This window comes from Sorex araneus, chromosome 1, assembly GCF_027595985.1.
Source record: "Sorex araneus isolate mSorAra2 chromosome 1, mSorAra2.pri, whole genome shotgun sequence".
In the NCBI taxonomy this organism is placed as follows: Eukaryota; Metazoa; Chordata; class Mammalia; order Eulipotyphla; family Soricidae; genus Sorex; species Sorex araneus.
Window position 1 is genome coordinate 261,930,533 of NC_073302.1, and position 27,598 is coordinate 261,958,130.

At 36.1% G+C, this 27,598-nt stretch overlaps 1 protein-coding gene across 1 annotated transcript in view; it reads left to right on the forward strand.

Moving 5' to 3' along the window:
• Nucleotides 1-26,658, forward strand: part of LOC129402166 (60S ribosomal protein L7a-like) — a 40,438-nt gene extending 13,780 nt beyond the window's left edge. The window contains exon 2 of the mRNA XM_055127552.1: nt 25,731-26,658. Within this exon, the coding sequence (XP_054983527.1) occupies nt 25,731-26,595 (865 nt within the window). The 3' untranslated portion in view covers nt 26,596-26,658. The remainder of the gene's footprint in view (nt 1-25,730) is intronic.
• The last annotated feature ends 940 nt before the right edge of the window (nt 26,659-27,598 follow it).

The window sequence follows — 27,598 nt, forward strand, 5'->3', positions numbered from 1 at the left end:
ACTTCAGGGTTTGAACGGCGCCCCCTACCCCCTGCCCCACTTCCTCCCTGACAACTTTACTTCATAATGGCAAAATACCCACTTCTAGGAGGGGCACAGAAAACAACTTTTGATCACTTGAGGCATGAAGAAGCTTGATAATCAGTCACACAGGTGGAGAGATGAAATTGCCTCAGTATGTGCTAATATGTTCCCCTGACATCTTTCACGCAAAAGAAATGGTGAAATTATCCTAGGGAATCAATTGGGTCTTATCCCATTGCTAGCTCACTTTTTTTTTTTTTTGAGCGAACTATTCTTTTAGTAAAAATAAATGTTTGGCCAGGAGCAATATTACAGCAGATAGGGTACTTGTTCCAGCCATCCTGGGCTTCATCACAGGAACCCCTTATGGTTCCCTGACCTTCCCATGGAGTGATTCCAGAGCAAAGCGCTGTAAATCCTGAAATCCCCAAAGTGTGACTACAAAGCAAAGCCCACAAACAAACAAAACATGTAACACTACGAAAACATTGCTATCAGAGTTCTCATCTTCAGAAATGTCAGTGAACAAAGGTTTACTGTATTAGCTACTAAGTAGTGCCTCCCTTGAAATCTTAGCAAACTAATGAGTTTACAAATTAATGTCTTGTTTTAAGTATCATTCTGCAGTGATTAAATATAGATATCCCTTTCCTCTTTCTACTTTCTCATTATAATCTTCTTTATCATCACAATAACATAATTTTTTCCAACATCCCATTAAAAGCCAATCACAAAGGACAAGCATTTCATTTTACCTTTAAATATGCTGATTTTTTGAAAACCTTTTAATTACTTAAAAATAGATATTATCCAATAAGTATAAAATGAAATATTCTGGAAAAATATTATGATTTAATTCTCCTCTTAAGTGAGTGCAAATGCTCCAGGCAAACACCTACAAATGTTTACAAATCAATTATGATTTCTTTCATTTCCTCCACTCACCATATGGCATACAAAAGCATATGCCTCCTGACAAATACTGAGATTCAGGGACTACCTAACTTTTATTCCTCAGTGTTTGGACCAGTTTTCATGTTTTACTCCTGGCTCTCCTCTCAGGTATCATTCTCTGCTGAGCTACGGGAACCACATGGGCTATAGGGAATTGAAATTTGTTGCATACTACGCTATAGCTCAGGCCTAACTTAAAATATACAGGTGCTGGACAGAAAGTGCATTCCATTTCACTCATGTAAGGCAAATGCCCTACCCACTGTGCTATCGCTGTTAGTTGTTGTATATAGCTTTTTGTTTTATTGTATTGCTTTATTTATTTATTTTTAGTGGCATCTTCTTTTGTATATTATAATTGGTAATTAGCAGAAGTTTAACTTCTTTTCCAATATCCTTATCTTGATATTTTTTTCTTTTCTAATTGCTGAGGCAAGCACTTCCAAATCTGTATTTATACCAATGAGAAAAAAAAGTGGACATCCTTTCCTTATGACTGATTCAATGGAGAGGCTTTCAATCTTTTACCACTGAACAAGCTCCTAGCTGTGGAATTAGTGAATTTGGCCTTTAATAACATATTATGTAATTTCTAACTTTTTTTGCGTTTTTAATCATGAATTGATACTGAGTTTTGTCTAAAGATTTCTTCCAACTATTGGTAAGTTTGAAAGATTTTCTTTTACAATTTGTTTCTGGTTCATACCTCATGGCTCTCAAGACATATTCCTGACTTTGTATTTAAAAATTCCTCCTGACATTCCTTACAGAACCATAAGTGGTGCTGTGGATAGAACCTAAGCTTCTTCAATGTAGAGCAAGAAATCAACCAATTAAGTTATCTCTCTGTTCTTCCTCCTATAAATTTCTTTTTAATAGTAACTTTATATTATTTTGCTATTCAGATAATATTGGATTCACAGAAATGTTTAGGACATATTCCTGTGCCATTGGTAGTTTGGAAGAATTTTGAGAGTGTAGGTAAAATTACTAATTGAAGATTTGGTTGCATTCACTATTTGACCTGTCCAAAATTTGTCTTTTGTTATGGGGGAAGTTTTTATTCAACTCTTTTTTTTACATATAATTGCTTTGCTCAGCCTTCAGATTTCCTCAGAATGCAGTATTAGGGAGTGACATGATTCTAAAAATTAATCCATTCTTTTCTAGGTTTCTCACTTTTGTGACATTAAATTGTTCATAACATTTTATGATCCTTTGTATTTTGGTGTATTTATTATAGTTTTCTCTACTTTCATATCCTATCCAGTTTATTAGTTTTTTTCTTCTTTTTTTTATTTGAATGATGGTCTTTGCAGACTTTGATCTTTAGAAAAACTGGCTCTTGATTTCATTTATGAATTGTATTGTTTTTCTGATTTCCATATAACTCCTTTATGTTTTATTTTTGTGACTCAATCCTTCTTATTGCCTTTAAATTCTGTTGTTGCTCATTATATAGTTCCTCAAGCTATAAGATTATTATTTATTTGAGGTCTTTCTAGTCTGCTGATGTGAGCTTATATTGCTGTGACCTTATTCTTATCACTGCCTTTGTTGTGTCCCACAGGTTCTGATAATTTATGTCTTCATTATTTTTCCTTTGAAAGAATCTTTTTATGTCTAGAATTTCAAATTTGACACAATTTATCAATAAAAGCATATTCCAAACCTTGAAGTCTGTCCTTTCTCAATTTTATGGTTTGCTTCCACATTCGTGGCACTCTGGTCTGAAAGGATACTTAATATAATTTTGATTTTTATGAATGTATGAATACTTTGAGCATCCTTATTCATAAGATATGTCCTAGTTAATGACCCATGAACACTGGGAAAGAATGTGTTCTCAAGTTTAGGAGGGGTAGATTGTTCTATACATGTCCATAAATCTAAGTTCTATATTCTCATTTATGATACTTGTTTCTTTGTTGATGCTGTTTGATCTGTTAAATGATAAGTGTTTTCAAATAAAGAAAGTCTAGTCTAAAACAATATATTTATTGATTCTTTTATATTCAAAGGAAGCTGAGATTAACTTAGGAGTTCAAGATGTCATTTCATATCAGTTCAATAAAAAGTCTTTATTTCAAGCAATATTATTTCATATTTTTCCAGTCTAATGCTCACATGAGAAACTGAATCACTTGGTAACATTGTGAATTCAACTGATATTGTTAGGCTGATTTATTCTTTGTTTTGGTTTGGACTGGTTTGGTTTAACTTGGTTTGGTTGTTTTGGATTTTATTGGTTTGGAGGCCACATCTTGATGTGCTCAAGGCTTACTCTTGACTCTAAATTTAGATGTCTGTAGTAATATTGGTTGGGGAACTACATACAGTGCTAAGGATTAACTAAATACCAGTGTGGAACATGTACCAAGCAAGAGACTTAACCCCTGTAATATCTCTCCAGACCCATAAATAATGTCCTTTAGAAGTGTTCAAAAAAATGATTTTTTAACAATATTAATTCAATTTATAAAAAGAGTAAGAGAAATCAGAATTGCCATGAAAGAGCTCAGATATTTTAGATCATGATTAGAACTGTAGGTTATAGGACTTGAGCATGTCAAGAGCACTGAGCAGATTTCTTCTCCATCACAATGCTTGCATGCATCACGATTGCTTTAACAGCATAGACTACCACCACTTTTACTCCCAAGACACATGCTTCATCTGTCCCTTCATCAGAATTAACCACAGGTGGTAGTTTGATTAATTGTGAAGCCACTGCATGCCTTGAATTATTAACATCCTCTGTCCCAATAGCCAGGATATCAGCTGTTTTAAAACCATGGGTATGACCAAGCAAATCCCTAAATATAGTTTTTAAAGGCTTATCTTATAAGGCCATGTCCATGCTAATTCTTCACCAGTCAGTATCCAGTTATAAAATGGAAGTCATTATAATTGGCATAGAGATAATAATTAAATAATTATTAACTAATTAAAGGTGATTAACTACTAAATGAAATAATACATAAAAATGTAGGAGAAGAAAAGATTGGGAGAAGTTACATTATCTAATGGTAACAAAGAATATGCAGGAAAAATACTTGGAGTAATTTTTATTATTCTAACCAGAAAAAAACTAAGACCTTTCTAGAGAAGGTGTGGTTGCAGATCACTGAATAACAAAAATTTCAGATAAATCGCAGACCACACTGTTAACAAGGAACTGCCAACCAGAATGCCAACTGTCTGGATCTGTTGGCAAGCATATGATTCACACATAGGGTGGCCAGGTAAGAATACAAAATGCATGAAAATTTTTTTCAGAGAAATAATGAATACAATTTTAGTATATGATTATCCCAGATACTACTAAATAAAATTATTGATCTAAAACCTGAATTCAGCTGTGTGTCTTGCGAAATACTGTAGTGCACTTCAGTAGTGATGTTATCTGCAATGCTCTGACTGACAGGATATATGACTGGGTCTCCCATAATACTTACAATGGTGATCCACATTGTGATGTTGCTGAGTTTTTTAAAAGTGAGGTTACAACAGATGTCCTGCAAACCACATTCCATTAGAGTCAGGAAGAATAAAACATACCCAGAGCCAAGAATACAAGCTTCTTTACAACCTTTCCTTTCACAGTCCTTTTAATCTCATCTAATGATAAACATTATACTAGGTATCAAAGAAAAAATGAGGGAGGTGGAGCAGCTCGAATCACATCAGACAAGGCAAGAATGGATGGATTTGGAACTAAAGCCCAATAAATCAGTTAGTGACATGATAAATAGTCACTGTAGTTTTCTTTTGAAAATAAGACGTGATACTTCATTTGAGAAAAAATTATAAAGCTGTTTTTCAGTTGCTTAATTCACCAACTCTATAGTTATATATTTAATTTTAAATCAAGCGAACATTTGTTTTTTATTCAAGAATGCTCACATTATACTACTATACATTGCAAATATTTGTCTAAAATCATCTCAAAGTGACATTTTAAAGTAGTGGTGCAACCATTAATGGCATTGAATAAACCAAAGACCTATTAATGAATCATTTGTTTGAAACTTCATAATTCAACACTTGTATGCTTCAAAACTACAAATTTGGAAGTTGATAAGTGAAAGAAATGAGCTAAACATAGTATTTCTCTGATTATCTAAGTGGTTTTTTTCTATACTAGTGACATTTTGCAATGATGGAGTTTCAGTAAACTGCTATTAGATGCATTTTTATGGAGTGGAAAAATAGCAGCTGCTAATTTTGGTTGAATAGAAAGGCCTACAATTATATTCCTTCTACCAGCAATGCTATTGAATATTTTTATGTTGTAAAATGATTTGTAGTAACTTGATTTTTATAAATTTATGTCCAATTTATTGTGAAGTTTTTTTTTTTCTGTAGAGAGATATGGTCAAAATATTGCCCCACATACATACACTTCTTATGAAAAGTGAGGGATTATAGTTTATTGAGGTTTGACATTAATTAGAAATGAATTTAGCTTTACTTTTCAATGTTTGGGTAGAATAAATACCCTGAACACTCTTCCTCTTTTATGCTAAAATGGAGGCTATTTAAAATTTATATCTAAACATATGGGACTAGGAATAATGATGAAGTAAAAAGAAGGCTGAAAAAAATTACAAGATATAACAGACTTTAGCTAACTAAAGTGCTGATGTGTTGAATTTGGGCATGCAGTCCCAGTAATAAAGTTTTTAGTGTGTGTGTGTGTGTGTGTGTGTGTGTGTTTGTGTGTGTGTGTTGTTTGTTGACTGGATAAAATATATTCATCTTGAGTGTTCAAAGAGTAAGAAACTAAACTAAAATGTTTTAAAGGCTTGTATCAATATTTATTTGAATATTCAAAGATTTTCAGCATTAAATGGTAACATATTTTAAAAAAGTAAATATCTTCTGACTATAAAAAGTGCAAAACCTTACTTGCTTTGGTTGTGCTTAGTATGACATAAAAATTTTTCTATGAGAAGTCATAAACATGTGTGATCTTATTTAAATGTGAATCACTTCTTGCATTTTACAGGAAGCCAAAAAGTTCTAATCAATGGGGACCTCAAGTAGAAATAGTTGAACAAATATAAGTCAAATATATTTTAGTAGACATTGCATGATTTACATTAGAGAGAAGTCATTTATTATCTCATAAATCAAAATAGTACAAATACTGTGAAATTCTTATGTGAACATACTTTCATTAACAATAAGCTAAACACAATAAATGTTTTATGTACTACAATGATTCGATGCATACTTTTTATGATGAAAAATACAGATATAAACACATTTTGAATATATGAATTAAGAATTAAATTTAATAAAACTGAACTTTTTTCAATAAAATACAGATTACAAAATACATATATTGATAAGTAATGTGAAGTATTATCAAATAGTCATCTAGATATCACTAGGCAGATAATTAGTGATATAGAAGATATATGTGGAAATTAAAGAAAATACAACAAAAACAAAAAATATGAAATAATGATTAATAAACATCACAAGAGGTATAAAAGTCAAAATAATACATGAGCAGAATCATCACTTCATAAATATAAAATAAAACATCTATTCAAGGCTACAGAGGATGAAATTTTATAGGGTAAAATATGTTATATTAAGTCGCTCAAAAATGACTGTCAATAAGCACAATGAATATAATTATAAACATTATTTCCTAATTATAATAGGAATGTTACAATGTGTACTTTTTGGTGTCACACACAATGATGTTTAGTGCTTGCTCCTGGTTCTGTAATCACCCATGATGGGCTTGAGGGACTACGTGGGGCACCAGAGATTAAATTTAGGTTAGCCACATTCAAGACGAATTTTCAACCCCCTATACTATTGTTTGGGTCCCAAAGTGTTATAATTTTCCAATTAATAAATTATCTCTTATGGTGAAAGGACCACTAAGCAAATGATGATTTGGGGGATTGTCCTGGATGGGAGATGTGTGCGGAAAGAAGACCAAGGAAGAAACATGATGACCACTTAGTATCTGTATATCAAATCATAATGTCCCAAATTAGAGAGAGAGTAAGAAGAACTGTACTCTGCACAGAGGCAGGGTGTGGAATCGGGTGGGGGTTGTGAGTGGGACACTGGGAACAATGGTGGTGGAAAATGTGCACTGGTGTAGGGATGGGTGCTCAAGCATTGTATGACTGAAATGTGGTCATGCAAGTTTGTAACTGTATATCATGGTGATTTAATAAAACTTATTAAAAAAAGAGAAGTACTTTAAAAAAAAAGAAATTACCTCTTAGCTTTATTACGTGAATTTTGTGTGTGTATGCCAAAACCTATGAGGTACTGAACATTTTTAAATTATCTGCCTTGTAAGCAAATATAAGTCTTTTTTTTTTTTTCTTTTTTGGTCAAACCCGGCGATGCACAGGGGATTATTTCTGGCTCTGCACTCAGGAATTACCCCTGGTGGTGCTCAGGGGACCATATGGGATCCTGGGATCCTGTGAATTGAACCTGGGTCGGCCACGTGCAAGGCAAATGCCCTACCCGCTATGCTAGTGCTCCAGCCCAAAAAAATAAGTCTTATAAACAAATATATAAATGACATAAACTTATAGACTTATAAACAAATATATAAATGTCTATATCTACATAGACATCTGTTTATATATAAACAAATATATAAATGTCTCATTATTAGTAAAGTAAAAATGATTCATATTGGATTAAGTTTTGCAACTGATTTGTAATAAAAATTGTGAAAAGATGATGATTCAAATACTAGAAGATGCACTTTCCATGACTAAGTCCCCAAATATAATCCTTGACTATGCACCTGATACCCTAAGTACTGTTTGGAATGGCATGGATTCTGAATATCATTTGGAGTGATCTTAGATCTACAATAACTGCTAGGTATAACTCCCAGAAAAATTGTTTTCTTCATTTAAAAATATTTCAATTAAATACACGATTGTCTTTAAAAATGAACTAGGGGCTGGAGTGATAGCACAGCGGGTAGGGCGTTTGCCTTGCACGCGGCCGAACCGGGTTTGATTCCCAGCATCCCATATGGTCCCCTGAGCACCGCCAGGGGTAGTTCCTGAATGCAGAGCCAGGAGTGACCCTTGTGCATCGCCAGGTGTGACCCAAAAAGCAAAAATAAATAAATAAAAAAAAATAAAAAAAAAATAAAAATGAACTAAGAAAATACGCAGACAAATAATCTGAAAAAACAATTTATACTCATTTTTTCTTAGACTTTAAAATCTTTGAAGTCTGTACACATTATAAATATTGTAGTTAGTCTGGAAGCCAGAGAGATAGTGAAGTGGGTAAGGAGACTGCCTTTCACAGGCTGACTTGAATTTGATCTCTGACACTCGATATGTTTCCCTAAGACCTACCAAGGGATCGCTGAGCATGGAGCCAACAATAAATCCTGAGAACCACTCGATCTGGTCTCAAAAGGACAACAATAAAAAATAGGCATATGAAATATATGTTAGGGGCTGGAGCAATAGCACAATGGGTAGGGTGTTTATCTTGCATGCAGACAAACTGGGTTCAATTCCCAGCAAACCATATGGTCCCCTGAGCACCGCCAGGAGTAATTCCTGAGTGCAGAGCCAGGGATAATCCCTGTGCATCACCCGGTATGATTGGGGAAAAAAAAAAGAAAAGGAGAGGAGAGGAGAGGAGAGGAGAGGAGAGGAGAGGAGAGGAGAGGAGAGGAGAGGAGAGGAGAGGAGAGGAGAGGAGAGGAGAGGAGAGGAGAGGAGAGGAGAGGAGAGGAGAGGAGAGGAGAGGAGAGAAGAGAAGAGAAGAGAAGAGAAAAGAAATTTGTGTTAGTCTGTCCTTATGTAGAATCAGACATAAATCTGATACTTATGTGGAAATGTACTATCATTGAGAAGTACAAGACAGGTAGCGGTCATAAGTACAAGAGGCACAGCTGACTAAACATATTTCAAGATACTTTTATCTCTGATAAAAAAAATACTGTAGAAGAATATGTAATGGAACTTCCACTACAATGCAGAAATGAAAAAAATGAGGAAGGATCTTCCTGTTTTGTAACTAAAATAATTTCTTTTAGTTTTGCTCACCCATCCATTTTTCAGAGAATAAAATATTTCTAGGGAATAAAGAGATAGGACAGTGGCTAAGGTGCTTATCGTGTGTGTGACCAACCCCAGTTCAATCCCCAGAGCAATATATGGTTTTCGAGCACAGCCAGGAACAATTTATAAGCACAGTCAGAGTAATCTCTGAACACAAACAGAAGTGACCCAATGCCACTCACCTCCAAAATAAAAGTCTAGAGACCTCACAGTAAAATGTACTACCAATTGTTGCAAGCAAAAATTTCTGTAATATGGAGTCATAAAATAATTAATTAAAAAATTCATCATCTTGCATTCTTGTTTGGCCGAGAGAAACTTATATATCCAAATGTGGGTTATCCTGAAACAGATTTTTAGAAGGATAGAATACTGATTGATACAATACATAGCATAATGTGCTTTTACTGTTGCAAGACCAGATCCTGTGGAAGTAGGCAAACGCTGTGTTATAATAATCCCATCCAGCAAGTCTACACTGTGAACACAAATGGAAGCCTTGAGGGGGGTGGGGGGTGGAGTCTAATTGTAATAGAGGCAAAGGAAGACAATGAGTTTCTCATGAAAGAGAATTAAATATTTAAAAATTCTGATAGAGATAAACATACTGCTTTTGAAGAGCACAATAAGTAAAGTCAGTCTAAAATAGAAATAACAAGTAGCTTTTATCATACAAACAGACAGATATTCAATGAAGAAAATGGGTAAAAATTCAAATGAAAAGAAGAGGAGTGAAATTTAGAAAAATAAAACCTATGAGAAATATCATGCTCTAGTAAAAGAATGGACTGGAACAATAGCACAGTGAGTAGGGCATTTGCCTTGCACGAGACCGGCTCAGGTCCGATTCCTCCGTCCCTCCCGGAGAGCCTAGCAAGCTACTGAGAGTATCCTGCCCGTTCGGCAGACTTGGCAAGCTACCCGTGGCATATTCAATACACCAAAAACAGTAACAATAAGTCTCACAATGGAGACAGTACCGGTCCCTGCTCGAGAAAATCGATGAACAATGGGATGACAGTGCTACGACAGTGCTACAGTAAAAGAATGATGGCAATGTAGCAGTAAATGAATAGATAATAAAAAGTACAGATAATTATTTAATGAAAAAAAGTTGAAAACTTCTCAAAGCTGTGAACCAATCACAGATGTCAAGGGTGCTAAAATGCACAATCACAGTTATCAGTTATTAATTCCACATTCATAATCATCCTAAAGATGAATAGTCCAAAAAGTGACAGAGTGGCTGTCAATAAAAGGAAAAATGGGGAGGCCTGTAGAGCAGGTAGGACATTTGCCCTCTATGAAGTCAACAAACATTCTAGCCGGGTCATCTCATATGATCCCTGGAGCACCACAAGGAACAAGTTCTGAGTGGAGAGTAAAGAGTAAGCCATAAGCATACAAAACAAAATAGTGAAATAAAAAAAAGGAAATAAACAGGGTTCACCGATGCTATATGCTTTTCATACAAGAATAGCTCAAAGGAGATATAAAGATAAATGTAGTCACAGAAAGAAATTATTCCAAGCTAATAGTGTAGAGAAATGGAAAGATACTGCTATTCTCATATCTGCTAAACTAGATTTTCAAGTGAAAATGTAGAAAGACAGAGATTTATATACATTTTGATTATTAGATCAATTCATTATGGAAGAGCCCAAATACAAAAAATTATTAACAGACATGACAAGGGGGATATATTAAAAAAACAACTCAATGTTTATAAGGGATATTAACATATCACTTACAGTAGTGGATCAAGCCAAAAATTAGCAAGAAAATAATAGAAATAAATAAAGTAGTGGATGAGGAGCTGAAGCAATAGCATAGCGGACAAGGTGTTTGCCTTGCACACGGCCAACCCGGGTTTGATTCCCAGCATCCCATATGGTCCCCTGAGCACCGCCAGGGGTAATTCCTAAGTGCAGAGCCAGGAATGACCCCTGTGGATGACCAGTTGTGACCCAAAAAGCCAAAAAATATATAGTAGTGGATGAGCTCGACTAAATAGGTACATACAGAAACTCATATCCTCCCAAATTGTAAATTCTTCTTAAGTGCACGTGTTACATTCTCAAGAATAGATTGTCTTTCTAACTACAAAGAAAGTTTCTAATAAATGAGGATTAAAGTTTCTCCCCTCAAAGTCAGACCTGCTGAAATGAAAGCATTTGATAGTTTGTTTTCCATTACTGAGAATGACTCCAAACAATAATAGTGAGTTTTTTGTTGCAATATTGAATGTAATCAAAGCAAAGAGAAAGTAAAGTGAAATTTATCAGCTACACAGGTGGGGTGGGGAGCTGGGGGCTGGGGGGTTGGCGGGGAGGTATACTGTGATTCTTGGTGGTGGAATATGTGCACTGGTGAAGGGATGGGTGTTTGAGCATTGTATAACTGAGGCTTAAGCCTGAAAGCTTTGTAACTTTCCACATAGTGATTCAATAAAATAATAAATAAATAAATGAAGATTGAAATTGTATCAAATATGCTTTACAATCAAATAGCATGAGGTTAGAAACCGACAACAGAAAGAAAATGGAGGAAGCAGTGTTGAGATAGCACAAGAGGCTGGAGTGCATGTTTTGAACATGCTAGGCCCGAGTTGAGTCCAGGTCCCATGTTGTACCTCAGTACTTTAGGTTTTAATCCTCTTAGACCTTAAGGATTGCCTGATGGATCCAGTACCTTCTTATCCCAAGAAGTAAGATTCCAAATCACAGAACAAGATTGAGTTTTCCTGGGAAGAACTTTGGAACCAATGAGCAGTTCTTGGGAGTCATCTTCCACCCCAATTGGAGAAATGCTCAAATATATAGAGCTAAAACATCTTCATCCATAGTTCTTGAATGAATAAAGAAATCTCTCCATGGATTCTGTGGTATTGGAACATTTTTATACCAAAACATTTTATTATATGTATTGCAATTCACGACTCCACACCAGGCTGTTTTCACTCGAGACGCCCCAGAGGGGGGCGGATGAGAGCCCTCCCCACCTCAAGGGACCCATCCCCAGCAGCCGACTCCACTACCCAACCACTGCCACTCTCCAAGCCGTGTTCTGGTTACATATCTACTTAGACTCATTATAAAACACTTCCTACCCATTTTCCATAATTACCACACCATATTTGATGGGGTTCAGACAGCAGGCAACAAATCATACAGCGTAATATATGTGAATATATATTGAATATATATGAATATATATATATGAATATGTATGAATATATATGCATCTGTATATATATATATATACCCCTCTCAGGGAGCCCAGCAAGCAACAAGAGTATGAGTACAGAGCTTGGCAAGCTACCCATGGCCTATTCTATATTCCAAAAATAGTGAAGCTGGAAGCTGCTAAAATCTCAAGGCTGGGAGGAATAGAGACATTACTGGTGCACACTCGAGTAAATCGATAAACAATGGGATGACAGTGATACTGTGATATAGTGATTGCAATTCATAGTACTTAAATATATATTTTAAATAATCTTAAAACATAGTGCTCAAGCCCATATCAGAAGGAATAGGAAGAAAAATTATTGGAGAGGTTAAAAATTCACCGGGAGAAAAGCAAGAACAGAGGCACTAAATCATGTATTTTAAGATGCAGCAAATATAAAAATGAAACTTCATTTTAATACTTGACCAAATAAATAAGCAAATCTCAAAATTCAATCTAACCATGCACTTGAGTAAACTTACAAAGAAGCAAATAGAAATAAAACTAGCCAGAAGAAAGAAAGCAGTAAAAATTTCAATGAAAATAAATAGAATTGAAACAAAGAGAACTATCAAAAGATTCAGAGAAATCAAGATCTAGTACTTTGAAAGAGTCAATTAAATTGATAAGCCCAGTAATTCAACAAGAAAAAGGTAGCATTTGATAAAAAGAATTAGAAATTAAGCACTTGAATTTGCAACTGATAATGCAGAAAATTCAAAAGCTTATGAGGAACTGTGATATATATCTAAGTGCAAATAAATTAGACAACCTGACGACAATAGTAATTTTTTAGAATAATGCAACTTTACCACACTAAACCAAGACTTTATTGAATAGCTGAATCACAGTAAGAATAAAAATAGTAATATCAAGTATCTTTCTAAAAATGAAGCCATATAGTTATGTCATTAAATTCTTGAGAAAAAAGAATTCTTGAGGAATGTCCCCCCCTCAAGTTTAAAAATAAATGCACTAAGGGGAACACTCCCAAATATTATTGTAGTCAAAATCACTAAAATTCACATATCAGAAAAATATAGAATGAATACATAACATCATAAGGAGATATCATTGTTAAATTTAGATGCAAAAATAATCCTCAACAAATATTGAAGATTATAATAACATTATATTATCAGGAGAATTATTCATCATGAACATGTGACAGCCATTGCAAAGATACAAGAATGATTCAGAATATACAAATGAAGTAATGAAGTAGACTGTCATTGCAAGGTCAAAAACCCACATGATTATGTCAGTAGATGCTGAACATGAGTTTCAAAGAGTCAACATCCTCTTTTTTTTCTTTTATTTTTTTGTAGGGCAAAGGGGTGCATATTAGAGGGGGCACTAACCCGGGCTATTTTCAGTATTTATTACTGGTACTATACTCAGATATTACTCCTTGCTGTGTTCAGGGTACCAAATGTGGTGCTCTCTTTTAAACCCAGGCTAACGGGGTGTACAAGGCAAACTGCATACCCACTGTACTATCACTCTGTCTCCTCAACAACCCTTTATGATATAAGCATTCAATATTGAAATAGAAATTCACCATATAATTTGCATAACAACTTTACTGCTTCTCTCAGCAAAAACAAAATCTGTTTTACCACGAATGGTAGGCTTTATGATTGCTTTTCTTCAAAGAATGCATGGGAGAGCAACTTTTTGCAATTTCCAAGTTTAGACCACATTGGGTGGTCTTAAGGATTTTTGTCTTTTATGCTTTAAGATTCTTTTTTTTAATTTTTATTTTTTATTAATTCACCTTGAGATACAGTAACAAAAATTTCATGTTTGAACTTCAATCATATGATCATCCAACACCAATCCCTTCACCAGTGCACGTTTTCCACCACTAAAATCACCAGTATTCCCCCACCTTTCCATACCCTCCCCTGCTTGTGTGACAGGCAATTTGCAAGGTATTCTTTCTATACTTTAGTTACCTTCAATATTTCAAGACCAGTCCTACCTCCTTTTATATCTGTCAAAAATACAATTGCTAGCAAATGTGTTTTGTATCACTTGTTATGGATATCATATAATGTCACGCAGCCACAAAAGCAGCCTCACACTTAGAGAATTCTAGTCACTGTCACTGTCATCCCATTGCTCATAGATTTGCTTGAGCAGGCACCAATAACGTCTCCATTGTGAGACTGCAAGGCGAACACTCTACCACTGTGTTATGGCTTAAGTCCAGGAATTCTAAGATTTAAAAAAAAAAATTATTAAATCACCATGTGGAAAGTTACAAAGCTTCCAGTCTTAAGTCTCAATCATACAATGCTCAAACACCCATCCCTTCACCAGTGCACATATTCCACCACCAGGAACCCCAGTATAGCTCCCCCACAACCCCGCCCCTTACCCCCTGCCTGTGTAGCTGATAAATTTCACTTTATTTTTCACTTTGATTACATTCAATATTTCAACAAAAAACTCACAATTATTATTTGGAGTTCCCCTCCCCGCTCCCTCGAAAAGTCAGACCTGTTGAAAAGGAAGCATTTGATCATTTGTTTTCCATTGCTGACAATGAAGAGATATGAGGTTTTGGATTTCTGTATTTTAGTAACTAAGTCCAGGGAAATTTCTAAGATTTTTTTTAATAATTACAGTCTGAAGAATTGCTGCCGAAGTTGCTCATGTCCACAATTCCTATGTGTATCTCTGGATTGTGGCCAGGTGGGAGCTGGTGCTTCTTGCTGGCATCTAGAAAATGGCAATCACTGGAGCTCTTAGAGGGCAGGTGGTGGGATGGAGCGGCCCAGTGGAGAAGGCCTATTGCAAAGTCCCGGGACATCTCTGCCACAAGTTGCTTGAGTCTGAGATTTCTGTATGTGTCCACGTTGAGATTTTTAAGTTGAATTGCATGTAAATCTATGTGTTTGTGCCCATAGTGTCTATTATATAAATGTTACAGTGTAGTTGTGTAAGGTATACTTAATAATATAAACTTCCATATGTCTATAGAATTTCAATTATCAGTCCAGCCTACAGAAATTGCATATCTACACTTCCCTCTTTATTTTCTTTGAGAATTTTTATGTGATATTTTAGTGATTTATTAATTCATCAAGAGGTTTCTTAGGAAAACAATGTGTTTGAAGGTAAAACATAATTGAAATAAACATGATAATTGCTAGATATATAAAAATCTTGGATTTATAGTAAACACAGATTTCAGTGAAAATATTATGGGGACAGTGCAATTCACATAATTTGAGAAATGACTGTATTCCTGAGCAAAACTTCAAAATTAAAAAAAAACATAATAGCAGGGTCACAGAGAGATAGTACAGCACACAGGATGTTTTTCATGCACATGGCTAACCTGGGTTCAATCCTCAGAACGTTATATGGTTCCCTGATCTCCCTGGGATTGATTGCTGAGCACGGAACCAGTAGAGTAAGACATGAGTACCACTTGCCACCTGGTGTACTCCCCAGTATATATATATATATATATATATATATATATATATATATATATATATATATATATACACACACACATACACATATACATATATATAGTATACCATTATAGACATGAGTACCACTTGCCACCTGGTGTACTCCCCACATACACATATACATATATATAGTATACCATTATATATAATGGATGGCAACCAAACTCACAAGGTAGTTTTTGTTTTTCTCATAACTTATCTATGTTAAATATAGTTATGTATATGTATAGTGTATTTATAGATGAAATAAAATTGAATAACTGACTAGTTTTCAAAGCATATTTCATATTAATAGAACAACTAATATGTATAGGATGTTAAGATGTAAAGTTTGTAAAGTTATTTATGTTGATCAACTTATTTAATGATTTTTGTCCTATGGAATAGGTGCTACGAGAATAGTCATCACAATAGATACTCTAAACACTGGATATTTGTTAAATTTAGCAGGTGAAAATAAAACAAAACAAAACAAAACACCAAGTTTGTAAGTGAGTAGCCAAACTTCTAACCAAAGTTTGAGATTCTTGAAATGTTTAATCCTACACATGCACTATCAAGATTTTCTCAATTTATTTTTATAAATTTAGAGGAATTGTAGGTTTCTGTTTTTGTTGAGCCACATGCTGTAGTGCTCAGGTTCCTGTGCTCAAGAATTATTTCTGGTGAGCTTGTTGACCTGGAATTATACCTTGGCCTGCCATGTGCTAGACACTCCCTTTTCCAGGCTTGTATATTTGTAAATGTGTCCAAATATAAAGAGAATGGCAGGAAAGCGAGAGAGAGAGAAAGTGAGAGAGAGATAAAGAGAGAGAGTCAATTATCACAAAGGAAGAATTGAAGGTTTTATCCTCCTTAATGTTCCATATGTCCATACCTTTGAATGGGCTCCCATTACTGATCATTAAATTGAATTAAATTTAATTTAAATTTAATTCTTCAGAATGATAAATTATAATCATTCTTGTGCTTAAACAGAAAAGGAATAGTATTTTATTTGTAAAGTATGCTTAGTAAAAAGCATAAGAAAATTTGGTGCTGGAGACATAGTACAGCAGACAGGGCATGTAAGGACATTGCCTTACCTAGCATTACCTACAGCCAACCTAGGGTGCTATCACCACCATCCCATATTGTCCCCTTGTATTACCAGGCAATTCCTTAGTGCAGAGCCAGGAGTAACTTCTGAGCATTGCCTAATGTGGGCTCAAAGCAAATACAAAAAATAAAAAGGTATAGGGAAATTCAAATTAATAATGTTAATAAGAATATATTCTAGTATCTGGTTTAATATTTAGTTTCATTTATATCTCCTATTTTTAAACTTGGCTGTGTATTTATTATTTAGTCTGACTCCCACATTCTAAATTCTCATGTCTAAATCTAGGATGTTTCCTTCCTGTTTTCACTGACCCAAACTAGGTACCTAATAGGAATTGCTCACACCAGTCAACTCTTGGTTATTGCTTCTGTACCTAGAATCAAGTCTGAAAAGTAAATACTTAGTTAAAAAGTTGCTTCTTTGAGACCAAGGAACAAAGTTAAGGAAGTGCTAAGCAGCTACACCAGTTTTTAGATGTCCTCCACTCTCTTTTATACTGACAAGGTCCAAACATACCTGCCAGGTATGGTCAGATTTTCTGTTTTAAAGGAGATCCTTCTTGGGGCCAGATTAATAGTACAGTGGATAGGGCAGGTGCATTCTTTTACATTTTTTTTATCAAAAACAAATTTTAACAAAGAGCTTTTAAGAGATATGACTGACATAAGCTACTTGTGGTATATTAGATATGCCAAATACAGTAACAACAATTCTCAAAATGGAGACGTTACTGGGGCCCACTCGAACAAATCAAGGAACAATGAGATGACAGTGCTAACAAGTGCTAATGACTGAAATAAACATACTATAAAATATTTTTTCTACTTTTGTTTTGGAGTGAGTCCTGCATACAGAGCCAGAAGTAAGCCCTAAGCATAGCTGGGTGTGGACAAAACAAAATAAATATGAGAAAATAATGATTCCAATTGGTACTGATTTAAAACTTTTTTTTGCAGGTAAAAGCAGATATCTGAAAAGCCGTATTCAGCTAAATCGAAAAGGACATGGACTATGTTATAAAATCACAGGACTATGTTATAAAATCAGTTAAGGTTAGAGATTAAGTTCAGCTCATACTTAAAGCTCTTTTTCTCTGTCTTTCTCCTCTCTCTCCTTGTCTCTCTGTCTCTCTCTGTCTCTGTCTCTCTGTCTCTCTCTCCTCCCCCCACCTTGTCTTCCTCCTCATCCCTTTACTTTATCACTCATATACCATCTCTTTTTTTTTTTGGCAATATACTCAGGAATTTTATTCCTAAATGTTTTACAAATATATGATCATGCCATCATGGAAGTATTCTAAGCATGCTTTTAGTACTTATTTCTTTTTGGTAAAATAAATTGAAGAAGCATTCACATATTTGAATGGCTTTTCAATATTTCCTTTTCCAAGCTAGATTCCATACCATTAGTAATTTACTGAGACATAGAACAGGGAAGCAAATGAAGTTCTGAAAGGACAAATGTCTCTAAGTAAATTTCAAAGACAATTCACATTTTAATGCAAATAATATATTATTTCAGTGTCATACATAGTTAAAAAATTCCAGTGACAAAACTTAATATCAGCTGTTTCTTCATAAAGAAATACTTACAGTAAAAAAAAAGTGACAGAATATTTGTAACTTTTTATTCTGTAGCTATTGGGAATAGTAAAGGGAGAAAAAGCAAAACTTTTTCCAGAGTCTATAATATAAGACACATTTAAAAATTAATGTGCATTCCATTTGAGAGATACAATTCTTGCTGTTATAGAAATGGTATTTAAGTTACTATGAATAATAAATTCTTTGCATTAAACCCCAGAAATTGTCCCTCGTAGAGAGTGTTATATTTATGATTACTGTCACTATATCACTGTCACCCTGTTGCTCATTGATTTGCTTGAGTGGGCACCAGTAACATCTCTATTGTGAGACTTGTTACTGTTTTTGGCATATTGAATACACCACGGGTAGCTTGCCAGGCTCTGCCAGCCAGGCGAGATACTCTCAGTAGCTTGCTGGGTTCTCCAAGAGGGGCAGAGGAATCGAACCCAGTTTGGCCGCATGCAAGGCAAACACCTTACCGGCTGTGCTATCACTCCATCCCATTTGCGATGACAAAGCTAATAAAAAACAAAATCAGGATTTAAACTCTGGTGTTTTTCTGAGCCCAACACGTGAGAACTTTTCATTTAATCAGAACTTCTATCAGTTTTTTAAATAAAAAAAAATTTAAAAAGTATTTCTTTCTCAAGCTATATATTGATCTAATATGCATTTTCTCCTAACTTCATTTAAACAACGTGGTTTACAATGTTTTTCATAATACAGTTACTTCTAGCATTGAATATTCTAGCCCTATCCCACCACCAGTGTTACCTTCCCTTCACCAATGACCCCAGTTTCCTACCAATCCCCTACGCTTGCTCCCTTAGCAAGCATGAAGTAATTTCTCATTGTTTTCTTTCAACAAAAATGGTAAATGAAATAATAATAATAAAGTCTAATAAAAGAAAAAAAATTGAAAATTGTTATATCTCAGAGTGGTGTCATTAAAGTCATTGTTAAGGATTTTCTCAACTTGAGAAAGTTGCTCTTAGAGCCTGCCATGTTATTGTGTTTGCTTATTGAGCTCAGTAGGCATATATGCTGGTCTCCTTCCTAATTTGCTGTGCTCCCTACAGGACTGTCAGTATTGTGGAGCTTGGCGGAATCACACAGCCCATGCGTCCATATGCCCCAGGAGCTCATCAATCTGTAGAAACCATTGTGAGGAGGTCCCAGAGTTTTCAGCCTGGAAACCATTGTACCTGTGACTTATACCCATAGGGCATCTCTTCCTAGGTTGCTTGTGAATCTGTGAAGCTTAGCCATTGCTTCCCTAGTGGCTGTGAAATGTGGCTGTAATTACTAGGATTTGATGATTTGATTTTCTGCAATATGGGGGGAGTAGGGTGGTTGTATGTCCCCACTCGAAGAAGGCTCAGAGTTTTTCTGTCCCCAAACCGGTGTCTTTGGTAGTTTTGTCAGCTTGACAGCTTTCCTGTGATTAGTCTTCAAGCAGTGAAGCGAGGCCATTTATATGGAAGAGGTTGTGGGGTGTGGGTGCTTTGGCGGGGCAGGAATTCAACCCACCCACCTCCTGAAGAGGTCCTAGAGTTTTCAGCCCAAAGACCAGGGTACCTGTCTCTAAACCATTCTGAATCAAGAAGTGTTCCTCAAGAAGCCGCAAGAAAAGAAGGGACATGAGTCAGATTTAAAACTTCATAACTTACTGTCAGGGTGGATACTATATCAGTCATTACTATCTCAAATTAATCCCCATGGATGCTAAATGACAAATGGAATACATCTTTCCTGTTCTCACAAGATAGATATAAGTACCAAGAGTGAAAGATTATGGGAAGATTTTGTATCATATTGAAATTAAAATGATCCTAACTTTGGGACTAGGGAGATAGTGTAGCACTTTCCTTGTACTTGGTCAACCCAAATTTAGTCCCGGACACCCCTTATGGTCCCCCAGGTCTGCCAGGAGTAAGTCTGGAGCACAGAAAAAGGAGTAAGTTAAATCCATGTGTGGCTCCCAAACAAACAAACAAACAAACCTTTAAATCCCATGGAAAATAGATTTTCAAAGAATGGTAGAAGAAATAAGCTTTAAGTTTCCTATGAATTATTTTTTTATTTTATGTTTTGGTGTTTGGAAGGTGATATTGCTCCCAAATGCTGTTCTACAGATCAAAGACCTCTGGTAGGGTGTTGGTTCATTGCAAAGGTCAAATTGTTCTGTGTTACTTAGACTCGATAGGGTCAGGGATAACCGAGCCCCACTTTAGCAGTGCTCAGGGCCCTCCAGGACTACCACTATCACTGTTTAGGTAACAGCCTGATGCTGGGATTAAACTGGTTTGGGGTGCAAAAGAGGTTTATGGCATTAATCTACTGTGTCTTGGCCTCCAAGACATTCATTAGTAACTCTCCCTCAAGGTTAACCCTCTGCCTGTTTCCAAAGTTTCAAAACATAGTCAAAATAATTAAATTTGCTCCAGTACTAGTTTGATTTTTTTTTGCTCATAACAAAAAATATTCAAGTATTTTCTCTCAAGAAAACTTTAAACAATCATCTACAACAAAATGAAATAAAATGTTTTTCTTTATCTTTTTTCTTCATTTAGTTTTTAATTTAAGATACTGTCTTCCTCCATCCAGTCCTGGAACCAGAATAATAATATCAATAATCCCTTCTATTTTCTCTTATACTAACTTTTTCTCTCTGATTTTTTCCTTCATTTGTCATTCAGCAAATATATACCAAGCGTGTATGACCAGCCATATTAGAAGTTAAGGATGAAAAAGTAACTAGATCATAAAAGAGTTTATGTAGTCTTTTGACTTGGTCCCTTATCGTTTGACTGGATCATTTACAAAGTAATAGAAAAAGATAAATAAGTAGAAATAAGTTGATGAAACTAAATGTTATGCCTCTGTGAGGTACATGAGAATCTACTTTGTATCAGTAGATTAGAAAGATGAATGATAGAGAAGGGACCTTTAAAAATAAATAAATGTTTACCTTTTGAAGGGTACCAGTAATTCAGGTAAAGGATAAGTTTGAAAGTTTGCATCAAATATGCACTGTCACTGTCGCACTGTCATCCGCCTTCTAAAAATATTATATCCTAAACAAATTTCTGTATATCTTTCATCACCTATAGAACCTTAAATAAATATATTTTATCATGTATTCTGCTTTTGTTAAAGAGATTCTACCATACTCTCAGTACTCAAATACATGGTGAATGTCAATATATTTCAACTATCCTCTTCAAACATATAATACATAGAATAAATGTGCCATCCTCTTCCAACTATCCTCTTGAAACAGAATAAATCAACATTTTGAACAATTTCTCACTGAGGATTCTTTATTTTGTGCCTACACCTATCCTTTCAAACTCATTTCTGATGCTACTGTCTTCGTAAACCTCTGTGACTTAGCAAAATATGGCTAATCATTTGTTTTTTTGCCATATGAACCACAGATTTATCTATAAACTTGTAGTAATCATTTTGTCTTATAAAAATAGTTTCTATTTTATTTTTCAAGTACATCTCAGTAACAAGAAGAAAATACCTCATTCCAGTTCATTTGTATACGCAACATTTTTCTAATGATATCAATTTAGTGGATTAACCAAGAGCAAAAACTGATAAGAAACTCACAATAAGTTTTAAGAATAAAATTACATTTTAAGACATCATTAATATAAAAAGCTATAAACATTAGATAAAGAAAAGATGATAATAGAGACTAAATAGTGTCTAAATGCCTAATGTGGCAATTCCTTATAAAAGGATGAGAGATGAATAATATGAGGTAGTTGCTTTGTTAAGGTTAATGTGCCAAACCTGAGTTACAATTGCATTTTCCAAGCACTCTGTGATGCCACATTATAATAATAATATGCTTTATACTGTGGTAATGTCACAAATTTAAGTTATATAGTTCTGCATGGATATGGTCTTTGAATGAACCAACTACTGCCATCCCTTTCATTGAAAGATTCCAGAGTGAACAGCAAGGTACCCAGAGTATCCAGCCCACATGGCAGAGCCTGGCAAGCTACCCGTGGCATATTTGATATGCCAAAAACAGTAACAAGTCTCACTATGAGACGTTACTGGTACTTGCTTGAGCAAATACATGAACAACGAGATGACAGTGCTACAACAGTGCTATGACTGAGTAAGTAGATTATCATATCACACAATTTTTAACGTGTTGTAGCACTGTCATCCCATTGTTCATCGACCTGTTCGAGCAGGTACCAGTAATGTCTCCATTGTGAGGCTTATTGTTACTGTTTTTGGCATATCAAATGCGCCATGGGTAGCTTGCCAGGCTCTGCTGTGTGGGTGGGGTACTCTCGGTAGCTGCCAGGCTCTCTGAGAGGGATAGAGGAATCGAACCTGGGTCGGCCACGTGCAAGGCAAATACTCTACCCGCTCTGCTATCGTAATGAAAACACTACAGAGTTCTGCATAAAAACAATAGGCTACTACATTTTATTTTATTATAAAGATATCATATTCCTTTATAGTTTTCCCTCACTTTTCTCAGAAATTAGTTTTAAAGATTTGATAGCACTATGATTTATATTTAGAAACATCATATGAGGAAAGTTTTTCCTTTGTACTTTTAAAGTTCTGCTCTTGAAAAATATATCCTTTTAAAGGCATCATTAAATTTAATAATCATAATGAATTGTTTCTTTTTCCCCATTTATTATACTACACTGCTATGGAAGTTTTATTTCTTGTGACAATCTTAAGATAATTTCTAAGGCATAAACATTTAAAAAACCATTCCAATATATTATATATATAATTCTATAAATTTAGTTAAGTTTGATAAGATCATTATAGAGATAAACCCAGTTATCCTTGTGTATCTTTGATATGTATAAAAAAATTACACTATTTTGGTATCAATGATGTAAGTGCCCACAAATATCTTTCTTATAAAATTAATTTGAATCATATCATTTCAAAGCAAGAAAAATTATATGGTTTGTGTTAATCCAGTAAAACCTCTTTTAGACCAAAATATTTTCTTTAAAGTTCATATACTCCCAGAGCCGTGAAACTAACCAGACCCCAGGGAGGCCAGTTTTTATCCTTGAACTGTGGGGGACGGGAATTGAGGCACACCACACATGCACCCCAAGCTGCAACATTCCGGGCACTCTCTGCTCATCCCATCCAGGTATTGATCCAGGTCAGGGCTCCTTCCCAGAGCTGTGATTCTAACCAGATTCCAGGGCAGCGGTTTTCATCCTTGATCTCTGGGGCATGGGAATTGAAGCACACTGTTCACACACCGGAAGCTGCAACATTCCATTTACTCTCTGCTCATCCCATTCAGATATTGGCCCGTGTCAGGGCTTCATCCCTCTCAGAGTTATTCTCCACCCTCCATATCCCATAAGAACCATAAGTTAACCTCTTAGTTAGAACTTTCACCAGTTTAGCTTAATCACCAGAAACACATTAGCCAATAACTAATTAAGCCCACTTCAATTAATACTGCATCATAAGCAGAATAGTAACAGTGAGTGTAAAGGGCTAAACCACATTGGTCATAATGGTAAGCAACACAGAAAGCTACCAAGCTAATTTATTGAAGAGGCTAGCCCAGAACACCTGAACAGCAATGAAGTGCTAGATAACCTCTCTGACAAGGAATTTAGAAGGGAGCTACTGAGAATACCCAGGGAGCTAAAAGAAGCAATAGGAAGGAATGACAATAAAATACAAGAGGATTTGAAGGTAGAAATGCGGAAAATGCAAACAAAATTACAAATGAAAATGTCAGACCTGAAAAACCTGGTAGGCGAATTAAAAAACTCAGTAGAAGGCCTCAGCAGCAGAATAACAGCAGCTGATGATAGAATTAGTGAGCTCAAAGATGAAGTCCAGAGACTCTCTAGAAAAGAAAAGAAAATGGAAAAGAGACTGACAATCCGGGAACAGATGGCAAGAGAAGATCTTGATGAAACCAAGAGGAGTAATATAAGAATTCATGGAGTCCCAGAAGGACAGGACTAAAACCATGATGAAGAAGAAAGTGTCAAAGACATCATTGCTACAATGTTCCCAGAACTGAAGAAAATATGTGACCACATTCAGGAGGCCAAAGGGTACCAGCTAGAAGAAATGCAAATAAAATTACCCCAAAACACGTGCTGATCAAAATGACCAAAACCTTAGCAGAGACAAAATCCTGAAAGCAGCAAAATCAAAGAAAGAAATTGACTATAAAGGAGCATCCTTAAGATTCACAACCGACTGATGAAACCCTCACGACCCAAAAACAGTGGTAGGATATAGTGAAAAAGCTCAATGAAATAAATGCCTCACCAAAAATACTGTACCCGGCTAGACTCTCATTCATAACAGAAGGAACAACACACCGTTTCACAGATAAACAACAGCTCAGGAATTTCAGAGACTCAAAATCATGGTTACAAGAACAACCTAATGGGCTACTTTGAGATGATAGGCCCCTCAAATACACCAAATTTCAGCAGAAAAATAGGACAAAAGCCCATAACAATAATCTCTTTCAATGTCAGTGGGGTAAACACACCAATTAAAAGACACGGAGTTGCAGGAGGGATTAGAAAATTGAACCCAACATTCTGTTCCCAGCAAGAAACACATCTCAACAGTCCAAGCAAATACTGGCTCAAAGTAAAAGGCTGGAAAACAATCCTACAGGCAAACAACTCCCATAAAAAGCTGGGGTAGCCATCCTAGTGTCTGACCACATTGATTTCATACTGAAGAAGGTAACAAGAGACAATGAACTTCATTTTTTATTAATAAAGGTATCTGTACAACAGGAAGAACTTACAATACTAAATATATATGTACCTAATGAGGGACCAGCAAAGTACGTAAACAACTACTCATAGACTCGAAGAAAGACATCGTAACAAAACAATACTAATGGGAGACTTCAACACCACTTTATTACCTCTTGATAGATTAACCAGGATCAAGCTTTGCAAGGACATACTTCATCTGAGGGAAGAAATGTAAGAAAGAGACTCAGTAGATATTTACAGGACACTTCAATCTCAAAAAGCACATTCTTCTCAAGTGTGCATGGAACATTCTCCAAGATAGACCATATGCTGAGCCAAAAAACATACCTCCAAAAAATTAAGAAGATAGAGATTTATCAACAATTTTCTCAGACCATGATTCGCGGAAATTAGAAATAAATCACACACACAAACAGAAAATGAAATCAAACACCTGGAAATTACACAATTCCCTATTGGACAACGAGTGGCTTAGAAAGGAAATCAACTCTTCTGCAGCCGCCCAAGATCCCGAAAGGAAAGAAGGCCAAGGGCAAGAAGGTGGCCCCGGCCCCTGCCGTGGTCAAGAAGCAGGAGGCCAAGAAGGTGGTGAACCCCCTGTTCGAGAAGCGGCCCAAGAACTTTGGCATCGGCCGGGACATCCAGCCCAAGCGGGACCTGACCCGCTTCGTCAAGTGGCCGCGCTACATCCGCCTGCAGCGCCAGCGCGCCATCCTCTACAAGCGGCTCAAGGTGCCCCCCCCCTTCCCCCCCCCCCCCCCCCCCGCCATCAACCAGTTCACGCAGGCGCTGGACCGGCAGACGGCCACGCAGCTTCTCAAGCTGGCACACAAGTACCGGCCCGAGACGAAGCAGGAGAAGAAGCAGCGGCTGCTGGCCCGCGCCGAGAAGAAGGCGGCCGGCAAGGGCGACGTCCCCACCAAGCGGCCCCCCGTGCTTAGAGCTGGGGTCAACACTGTCACCACACTCGTGGAGAACAAGAAGGCGCAGCTGGTGGTGATCGCGCACGACGTGGACCCCATTGAGCTGGTGGTCTTTCTGCCTGCCCTGTGCCGGAAAATGGGGGTGCCCTACTGCATCATCAAGGGCAAGGCCCGCCTGGGCCGCCTGGTCCACAGGAAGACCTGCACCACTGTGGCTTTCACACAGGTCAACTCGGAAGACAAAGGCGCTCTGGCTAAGCTGGTGGAAGCCATCAGGACCAACTACAACGACAGATACGACGAGATTCGGCGGCACTGGGGTGGCAACATTTTGGGTCCAAAGTCTGTGGCTCACATCACCAAACTGGAAAAGGCCAAGGCTAAAGAACTTGCCACCAAGTTGGGCTGAGCTGTGGTCCCCGCGGTCCAGGCGCCAGTCTGTACATAGACATAATAAAAGGTTTCTTAAAAAAAAAAAAAAAAAGAAAGGAAATCAAAGAGGAAATAAAAAGATTCCTGGAAAAGAACAAAAATGAGGACACGAGTTACCAAAACCTATGGGACACAGGAAAAGCTGTGTTAAGAGGGGAGTTTATAACTCTACAAGCATTCTTCAGGAAGGAAGAGCGAGGACACATAAGTAACCTAACCTCACAGCTTAAGAGCTTGGAGAATGACCAACAATAAGAGCCATATACGAACAGGAGGAAGAAAATAATAAAGCTCAGAGCAGAAATTAATGAGATGGAAACCCAAAAAACAACGTGACAAATCAATGAAACCAAGAGCTAATTCTTTGAGAAAATAAACAAGATCGATAAACTTCTAGCAAGACTCACAAAAAAAAGGGAGAGAGAAAACCCTAGTAAACCAAATTAGAAATGAAAAGGGGGACATTATAACAGAATCTACAGAAATACAAAGGTTACTCAGAGATAACTTTGAGAAACTTTATGCCACGAAATACGAAAACCTCAAGGAAATGGATAAATTCCAAGATTCATATTGCCTCCCAAGGCTGAACCAAGAAGACTTGGAATACGTGAACAGATCTATTACCATCAAGGAAATTGAAGTGGTAATAAAGTCTCCACAAGCACAAAAGTCCTGGTCCAAACGGATTCACTAGTGAATTCTTCCAAACCTTTAAAGAGGAATTACTCCAAAACTTCTTTAAGCTTTACCCGGAAATTGAAAAATCAAAAACACTTCCAAACAGTTTCTATGAAGCATATATAACCCTGATACAAAAGCAGAAAGAGATACCAGAAAGAAAGAGAATTACAGACTGATATCCCTGATGAACACACACAAAGATTCTCAACAAAATATTAGCAAATAGAATCCAACAATTCATCAAAAAGATCATACACGATGACCAAGTAAGATTCATCCCAGGGATGCAAGGATGG